Source organism: Oryctolagus cuniculus, chromosome 3, assembly GCF_051225735.1.
Source record: "Oryctolagus cuniculus isolate XC-2025 breed Fujian yellow rabbit chromosome 3, ASM5122573v1, whole genome shotgun sequence".
Lineage (NCBI taxonomy): Eukaryota > Metazoa > Chordata > Mammalia > Lagomorpha > Leporidae > Oryctolagus > Oryctolagus cuniculus.
In genome coordinates this window covers 278,408-287,540 of record NC_142869.1, presented here as the reverse complement: position 1 = coordinate 287,540, position 9,133 = coordinate 278,408, and the positions used below count along the sequence as shown (strand labels likewise).

Here is a 9,133-nt window from a genome sequence, read left to right as displayed (position 1 = left end):
GATACAGGCTAAAGAGGGAAACCCTGAGGCCTGCGCTGTGGTATAGCAGGTAAAGCCGCCACCTGCAGTGCCGGTGTCCCATGTGGGCACCGGTACGAGTCCTGGCTGCTCCACTTCTGATCCAGCTCTATGCTGTGGCCTGGGAAAGCAGTGGAACATGGCCCAAGTCTTTGGGCCCCTGCACCTGCATAGGAGACCCAGAGGAAACTCCTGGCTCCTGGCCTTGGATCCATGCAGCAGATGGAAGACCTCTCTCTGTGTAACTCTGCCTTCCAAATAAATAAATAAATCTCTTAAAAAACAAAACGAGGGAAACCCTGCTGGGCCCTAGATGGAGTGGCCCAAAAATCCATCATGGCTTCTCACGCCCTGCAGGCTGCCATGCTGCTCGCGTCACACTGCCAGCAAGGCCCCTTTCTGGGGCGTTGTCTGTGCCTGGGGCCCTGCACCCGCCACCCTCACAGCTGGCAACACAGCAGCTCCCAGCTCAACTCTGATGTCCTCACTGGTGCTCCAGGACTCTCCCAGGCCAAGGTGCTTACTGGATGCCCACTGCAGGAGCTGTTTGCTGAAACATCACACCCTTCCCTCTGGGGGCCCCCTGGTAGGGCCCCTCCTCCCAGGATATGACCATAGGCCCATCAGCATAGCTGCATCTAGAATACAGGTCCTTGGGACTGGCCTTTGGCATAGTGGGTTAAGCCTCTGCCTGCAACTCGCATCCCATGAGTGCCAGTGCACGTCCCAGCTGCTCCACTTCCAATCCAGCTTCCTCCTAATGCACCTGGGAAAACAGTGGAGGATGGTCCAAGTATTTGGGCCCTGCACCCATATGGGAGACCCAGAAGCTCCTAGCTTTGGCCCAGCCCAGCCCATGCTGTTTTGACCAGGGAGTGAACCAGTGGATGGAGGTTCTCTCTCACGCTCTAACTCTTTCAAAAAAAAAAAAAAAATTAACAATGCAGCTCCTTAGGCCACTCACACTGCCCGCATGGCTGCCCTGTGAGGTGAGGTGAGGACATAGGAGCCAAAGTCCACAGTGGAGACCCTTCACCAGGAAGTCCTGGCCCTGAAATAGGGCCCTTTTCACTCAGTGAATGGGGTTGAGCCCACTGCTGGCTAAGAAGGTGAGGCCTCCCACAAGCACACTGATGTCAGTTTTTATTCGAAGAAATTCAGGAGGACTGCCACTTCCTGCAGTGGCCCGACAGGACAGGCGGGGCGGGCCTTGGCCATGGGAACGGGAGCCCTCCAGTTTCCTCTCCAGCGATGGCCTGGGCTCACTTCCACAGCTCTCCCAGCGGCCTCTGTGCGGCACTGAGGATGGCGTCCTCGGAGAGAGCACGGATTTCCTCGTGGACGTCTTCAATGCTTTTGGAAGCATCCACCATCTGTTCCCAAGATCCAGGAGGAAGAGATGACCGTTAACAGTGCTCAGCACTGGTGGGGCCTGCAGAACCCGAATCTGCCACAGGGAGCCCGCCCCCATCTGATCAAGTGCCCGCGGTACAGTGGCGCTGCCCCCTCGCCTGCCACTGGCCCGAGGCAGCACGAGCACGGGCGTCCACGTCAGCTGCTTCCCCGCCGTGGGCACTGCAGCACCTTTAACTGTCCTGGTTCCCACCCACTCGTGACTGCAGGGGCGGAAGGAAGCTGTGGGCAGGACCAAGCCACTCTGTGCCCTGGCGTGTGCACCTGAGAAAGGTCACGGGGTCAGCACACAGGGGCTTCTCCGCTGGGGTCAGGGGATGGGACAGAAGCAACGGCATTTCCAGGGAGCCCCTGTGCCGCCAGGGCTGGCCGGGAATCTGCGGCCTCTGTGACAGCAGCCTCTGGAACAGCTCCCGGAAAGCACCAAGAACGCGATCCCCACACACACGTCCTAGTGGCAGTGTGCAGGGCCCATGCCCAGACGCTGCAGGGGGCTCTTGGGGCTGCTTGCAGCCAAGGGAGAGCACAGCTCAAGGACATCGCTATCCGCCCTCTGCTGTCGGAACCAAGAGTGCAACGTCAGGGTAAACCCTTCCATGTCACAGGCAAGGGACCAGTGAAGCAGGGTGGGTGGCACCGAGACCACCCCTGGCTTTGGTGGAGGAGCTGGGTGGGCAAATGCAAACTGGACACTGCAGGCAGTGCCCGACCAGGACCTCTCTGGCTGTGTGGAGAGGCGCACAGGGACCAGTGTGCAGCAGAGAAGTCGCAGAGGCTCAAGGAGGGGCCAGCTTCGGCATCCAGTCTGGGACTGGGGTGAACATGTGCACTGAGGCCAGAGGACACCACACACAGCCTTGTCCTGCACAGGGAAGTCCTGCTGTGGCACTTCCATCTAGGTGAGGGGGTTGGGGACACCTGTGCCTGGAGCCACCAAGGGCGAGATGGGCAGGCAGGAGGGAATTGGCAAAGGCGTCCAGGAGCTCCAAGAACTGGCCTGGGAATGGTTGAACTCCGACCCTGGACCACACGACCTCAGCACAAGCGCTGCCCTCGGGGGCAAAGGCAGAGCCAAGTGTGGAGCAGCTGGGAGTCTGCCCTGGCTGGAGGCCCTGGGGGCAGGGCTGGGCTGTCAGTGCAGGGCGCCTGTTCCTCAGCACCTCACCGAAGCCGGACGGTCAGAGCAGACGCAAGGCGCAGGGCGCTGCCGGCTCAGCCGCTCACCTTCCAGTTGAGACTCGGGTCCCTCATGAGCTGGTGGAAACCCTGCAGTGCCCGCTCCTGGAAGGCCCTGCTCTCGTACCGCTCGCAGCCAAACTCTCCCCGCGAGGCAGCCTCCGCCAGCTTTAGCTGCAGGAACAGGACCAGGTCGGGTCTGGGGAGGCCCACGTCCGGCTGCTTACACCACTCCAGGGAAAAATTCTAACAAAGACAGCGACACTTAAGAGAACGAAGCTTAGTGGGACCTACTTTTCATTTTAAAAGGAATTAGGGGGAAGAAGCTGATGTGTGTGGTGGCACAGGCCCCGCACCTGGGGTGCCGAGGCAGCACTCACCTCCTTGGCGCTCGTGAAGGCGACACCAGAAAATGCGTATCTGTCCACGACGAGGGTCACACCCTGGCTCAGCTTCTCCTTAATGAACGGCCTGGAAGACAGGAACACTCCTGGACCCTGCCCTGGCGCAGAGGCCCTGAACTGTCTTCTGTACATGGTGATCCTGACAGGCACCCAGAAGCCCCACGGGACACAGGACTTGTGACCTTAACGCCTGTTCAGAAAAGCTCTGAGCATGGAAAAGGCAGCCCCGCTGGACAACAGCACATGCTGATGAGAAAGCCCAGCGTCCCAGAAACACCGGAACGGGGACAGGAGGCCTCTCCGCTGCCTGTGCAGAAGGCACGGCACAGCCAGCAGGTGATGTATCCATGTGTCGGGGCTGCCCTGATGAGGATGGACGGGATGCCAAGGACAGTCTCCATCAAATGCCACAGGCCCACCCCATCTCCACGGCTCCAAGAGGGGCCTTGAGAAGCACTGCTGAAGGCCTGGAAGCAAGGTCAAGTTCACCTCTCCCAGCTGATGTCACCAGGGACCTCCAAATGCAGGGACACCCACATAAATCCAGAAACCTGCCTCTGACAGTGCAGCAAGTCTTCAACCAGCGGACAGCCACATGCAGAGAAACGGACGCAGGCACAAAGCTAACTCAAAATGGATCACGGAACTGCAAAGCTGCTGATAGTAATGAGGGAGAAAGGCAAGATGACCCTGAGTGTGGCAATGACTGTGCAGACACGACAGCAGACACAACCCATGAACTGGTCAGCTGGGCTTCAGGAGAACAAAAATTCTGCAGTCAACACAAACTGGGAGAAATACGCATCACAGACATCCGATAAAATGTTATCCAAAATACAAAGAACTCTTAAAACACAATAGCAAGCAGGCAGATTTAAAAAGGGATTAAAAAAAAATAAAATAAGAGGCCAAAAGGGCCCAGCGCTGTGGTGCAGTGGGTTAAGCCACCACTCGTTATGCTGCATACCACATAGCAGAGCAGGTTCCAATTCTGGCTGCTCTACTTCTGATCCAGCTCCCTGCTAACACCCCTGGGAAGGCAGTGGATGATGTCCCAAGTACTTGGATCCCTGCCACCCACACTGGAGACCTGGATGGAGCTCCTGGCTCCTGACTTTAACCTGATCCAGAGTTGGCTGTTTCTAGGGCGTGAACCAGAAATGAAGAACTGTCTCTCCCTGTCTCTGTTACTCTTTCAAAATAAATCTAAAAAACAGAACGGACCAAAGACCTTAACCGACAGCTTGCCAAAGACTCAAAGATGCCAAGTTTGTGAGAGAAGCTCCACTTCAGCTCCTCAGGGGAATGCAAATCAGACACGGCCACACTTATCAGGAAGCCAAAAATGAGAAACCCCACGCCAGATGCACCAAGTATGTGCGGCGACAGCAGCTTCCCCTGCTGCTGTGGGAATGCAAAATGGCAGGCACCTGGGAAGGCATTTTGGCAGTTTCTCACAAAACTAACCGAGCCAGCAATTCTCTTCCTTGGGATTGACCCCAGGTCCTTGGGATTGACCCCAGGAGATACAAATTCAAGTCTGCACAAAAGCTTGCACGTGCATGTCTCTGACGGCTTTATTCATTTTTTATTTATTTATTTATTTTTTTTTTTTAATTTTTTTATTTTTTGACAGGCAGAGTGGACAGTGAGAGAGAGAGACAGAGAGAAAGGTCTTCCTTTGCCGTTGGTTCACCCTCCAATGGCCGCCGCGGCCGGCGCGCTGCGGCCGGCGCACCGCGCTGATCCGATGGCAGGAGCCAGGAGCCAGGTGCTTTTCCTGGTCTCCCATGGGGTGCAGGGCCCAAGCACCTGGGCCATCCTCCACTGCACTCCCTGGCCACAGCAGAGGGCTGGCCTGGAAGAGGGGCAACCGGGACAGAATCCGGCGCCCCGACCGGGACTAGAACCCAGTGTGCCGGCGCCGCTAGGCGGAGGATTAGCCTAGTGAGCCGCGGCGCCGGCTCTGACGGCTTTATTCATAACTGCCAACACGTGCATGTCTGTAACGGCTTTATTCATAACTGCCAACATTTGGACGCAACCAGGACATCTTTCAGTAGGTGAACGGCTAAATAAACTGATCCATCCAGACAGCAGAACAGCATCTAAGAAATTAACCCCTGGGCTGGCGCTGTGGCATAGCGGGTTAAACTGCTGCCTGTGACACCAGCCTCCCATATGGTGCCAGTTCAATCCCGGCTGCTCTGCTTCCAATCCAGCTCCCTGCTAATGCACCTGGGAAAGCAGTGGAAAATGGCCCAAGTGCTTGGGTCCCTGCCACCCATATAGGAGACTTAGCTCAAGCTCCTGGCTTCAGCCTGGCCCAGATGGTCATTTGGGACATGAACCAGTGGATAGAAGATCTCCCTCTCTCTCTCAAACTCTGCCTTTCAAAGAAATAAAATAAAATTAAACAAACAAAACACCCGAACCGAACCATGAAGACATGGGGGGGAATGAACACAGGCGCGGAGTCTGGTGCTTTCAGAGACAGCATTAGCCCTGCTCGCTAGACATCGCTACCCCTAATTAGACATAAGTGTTTACACTACTTTTCTACAAACCCACAAAAGGCAAAATTGGATCAATCACCACCATAAATTCCAGATATGTTAAAAGATCACAAAAATGGTCTCATTGTCATCTCTAACTCGGAGTGGGGAAAGCCATTCCAAGCAAAGCATAAAGCAACACGGAGGAGAGTAAGAGGCTTGTGTAAGTAGAAACCAGGAGAAGCCCTCAGGTCTACCAGCAAACTGGCTCAGTCAGTGTGAGACTTTGGGAGAACACTGCAGCCATAAAAAGGATCAACGACACCTGCCACAGCTACGAGGAACCAAATACTCGATGTGTGAAACACACACACACACACACGCATACAGGTTAAGCTACCAGCTGCCACGCTGCCATCCCATCTGGGTGCTGGCTTGTTCCCCAGCTGCTCTGCCTCCCATCTGGCTCCCTGCTAAGGCACCTGGGAAACCAGCGGAGGACGGCCCAAGTGCTTGGGCCCCTGCATCCATGCAGAAGATGGATGAAATGCCTGGCTCCTATCTGGCACAGCCCCAGCCACTGCAGCCATTTGGGAAGTGAACCAATGGAAGGAAGCTCTCTCTGTAAGTCCGCCTTCCAAATAAATAAAATAAATCTTAAATTTTTTTTTTTTTGACAGGCAGAGTGGACAGTGAGAGAGAGACAGAGAGAAAGGTCTTCCTTTTGCCATTGGTTCACCCTCCAATGGCCGCTGCGGCCGGCGCATCGTGCTGATCCGAAGGCAGGAGCCAGGTGCTTCTCCTGGTCTCCCATGGGGTGCAGGGCCCAAGCACTTGGGCCATCCTCCACTGCCTTCCCTGGCCACAGCAGAGAGCTGGCCTGGAAGAGGGGCAACTGGGACAGAATCCGGCACCCCGACCGGGACTAGAACCCGGTGTGCTGGCGCTGCAAGGCAGAGGCTTAGCCTACTGAGCCGCGGCGCCGACTAAACCTTAAATTTAATAAACAACAACAAAAACCAGGGCCTGGCACTATGGTATTAACAGGTAAAGCCACTGTCTATAGTGCCGGCATCCCATACGGATGCAGGTTCGAGAACCAACTGCTCCACTTCTGATCCAGCTCTCTGCTATGGCCTGGGAAAGCAGTGGAAGATGCCCCAAGTTCTTGGGCCCCTGCACCCATATGGGAGACCCAGAAGCTCCTGGCTCCTTGTTTTGGATCGGCACCGCTCTGGCCATCTAGGAAGTGAACCAACAGATGGAAGATCTGTCTTTTTCTGCCTCTCTATAACTCTGCCTTATAAATTAATTTTCAAAAAGCCATACACAGAGAAATTAAAAAAAAAAAAACAACTTCAACTGTGTGATATCTGTGTATATGTGAATGGAAATTAAAATATCTGAACGGGCACGCCAGAGGCGCTCAGTGAACACACGCATTGAGGAAAGCTGCATGTAAACCGCACGCTTCAGTTAATGCAATGGCCACACGCTATGTAAGTAGGGAGATGGGGGGTGTGTGTGCAGGCATTCTACTTTTTGGTTAATTTCTCTACATACTGGAACAGAGGTAAGGCTATGAGTTCCAGGAGGGGTCTTGAGCCCTCTCTGGAACTGAGGACTAACTGGAACAGCCCTGCTGGCAGCCCCCGCCCCTTCACCGGTGGGAAGCCGTGCGTGGGGAAGGGACGGCAGGGGTTGCTGTTTTTACACTTGTTCCCAGCGGTTTGCAGAAAACAGCAGGTGCACCGAGTGATCCTCCACTTCACTTTTCTTTTCCAGGTAGGAACTCAGCAGTTTGCCGATTTCAGTTGATCTTTCTACAAGAGAAACACACAAGGGGTCAGGCTTTCCGTTTGGGTTAGCGTGTGCTCTGGGCCGAACCTCTTCCGAGCCTTGCTGTATGAAAATTTCTACGCAGACTGGGGCTTTCCCCCGATGCCAAAGCAGTTTTTCTCAGAAAAGGGCGCGCCACGTGGACAGCAGGGACTCGAAGGAGGTATTTCTAAAACTTGCAGCCAAGTTGGCTCCAAGATTAGAATAATAAATACCCAAGGAAGCCCTTCCGCACCCAGCCTGTGACGCCCGAAGCCTTCCCCTGACTAAACATCCAGTGTCTTCCTAAGCATCGCCCGGGCCAACGCTCTGCTTCGAAAACGCGCCCCCAGACCCTTCCAAGGGCGGACGGCCACCCGAACCCAGCCCCACAGGGACGAGACGCGGACCCCAGCGCTGCAGGCGGCTTCTGGGCGCGGGGCGGCGACGGTCCCACGCGTCCGGACCGCGCACTTACAGGCGTGCGGGTTTCTGCACGCCAAGCGCAGATCCACCGAGCAGCGCGGTGCCGCGGCTGTCAGGGCCGCCGGACCGCGAGGCGGCGCGCACCCACCCGGGAAGCGCAGCAGCTCGGCGCGGTGGCCCGCGGCGCGCAGCGCGGCCACCAGCTTGCGGCTCTGCGTGCTCTTGCCCGCCCGATCCACGCCCTCCAGCACGATCAGGGCCCCGCGTCTGCCAGCCATTGTCCTTCCCGCCACCGCGCAGCGCATCACTGTCGCACCGCGGCCCGGCGTCGCGTCGCGAGCGGCGATTGGCTGGGGGCTTCCGGCGTCGGCGGCGCGGGCCGCGATTGGCGGGGACCTCTGACGTCAGTAGTGACCGACAGGGACTGCCGGGGGCGCGGCTAGGGCGAGCGCGGGCGGAGTCGGCGTCCTCACCCGCGCTTTGGGCTGCGTTCCGGTCTTGCGCGGGCGTCAGCCGCCCGTGGACCGGAGCGTGGGCCCGGGCTCGGGCGCGGGGTTGAATAGCACGGGGCTGCGAGACGTGGCGGTCGGCGGGCGCGAACCCCGTCCCCGTCCCGGGGCCCTCTTACAACACCCCCGCGACCCGGGGCAGGGGCGGGCGGGCGGCGTCCACGGTGGGCTCGGCGCGCCTCACAGCCCGCGGCCCCGCCTGAGGGCGACTGTCGGGGACATCCGGTCCCCCGCTGGGCGGGTCGCCTGTGGCCCCTTGTAATGCAGTCACTTTGTCAGGGTACCTTTGTTACCGGAGAAATGGCAGGGTTCTGGTCTTCGCGCAAGAAATAATTCAGGCGTGAGACAGAGAGTAGTGAGAGGTAAAATAGCAAGGTTTATTAGGGCAGGGACATCCGTAAGGATGGATGGGCACCTCTCCAGACAGGACCTGGGAGAGTGCCATCGCTCGGATGGGGGGGGGGGGCAAGGTTACATGATTGAGTGGAAAGATTACACCAGGCCAGGCAGGTGGGCGGCTCAGCAGCGAGGCAGAGGGCTGAGCGCGCCGTCCAGTCGAGGCTGGGGGTTTTTAAGGAGATTGGTCTTGCTTCCCCACCTCTGCTCCTCTTGGAACAAAGGGCTTTTGGGATGTAATAGAAAAACTTCTCTCTTGTAGGTCTGAAACAAAGGACTTTATGGATGCAAATGTTATCGGACAGGAGGAAGGGAGCAGGGTGTTTGAGATGCAGATACTGGGCTGCACCTGGGAGATTGTGGAAGATTTGTCAGGCAGAAGGGGTGGGGACCTCCACCTGGCAGGTTATCAGGTAGAAGGGGGCAGGGCAGGGCAGGATGTGAATACGGGCTGCCCCTGAAACACCATCGGGACGAC

General features: G+C 57.0%; 1 protein-coding gene across 3 annotated transcripts; it reads right to left on the bottom strand.

The window, feature by feature from the left end:
* Positions 1-1,144: 1,144 nt before the first annotated feature.
* On the bottom strand, positions 1,145-8,064 carry DTYMK (deoxythymidylate kinase). Of its 3 annotated transcripts, none has more exons than XM_002723718.6 (5): positions 7,899-8,064; positions 7,221-7,329; positions 2,988-3,078; positions 2,656-2,853; positions 1,145-1,391 (listed from the first exon to the last, which is right to left on the bottom strand). In XM_002723718.6, the coding sequence occupies exons 1-5, from the start codon at positions 8,053-8,055 to the stop codon at positions 1,281-1,283; spliced, it is 666 nt and encodes a 221-aa protein (XP_002723764.2). In that variant the 5' UTR covers positions 8,056-8,064; the 3' UTR covers positions 1,145-1,280. The 3 variants fall into 3 exon arrangements, with proteins under 3 accessions (XP_002723764.2, XP_002723765.2, XP_089184905.1); XM_002723719.6 differs by having other exon boundaries at positions 2,656-2,781; XM_089328779.1 differs by lacking the exon at positions 2,656-2,853.
* Between the last annotated feature and the right edge of the window lie 1,069 nt (positions 8,065-9,133).

What these genes read in the sequence shown, in the direction of transcription:
- DTYMK (XM_002723718.6), bottom strand. Translation starts at nt 8,055, where the DNA reads ATGCGCTGCGCGGTGGCGGGAAGGACAATGGCTGGCAGACGCGGGGCC. An exon ending in CGAGCTGCTGCGCTTCCCGG is followed by an intron (nt 7,330 to 7,898) that starts GTGGGTGCGCGC and finishes TTTCTCTTGTAG; the next exon opens with AAAGATCAACTGAAATCGGC. An exon ending in GCAAACCGCTGGGAACAAGT is followed by an intron (nt 3,079 to 7,220) that starts GTAAAAACAGCA and finishes CCTGTCTTCCAG; the next exon opens with GCCGTTCATTAAGGAGAAGC.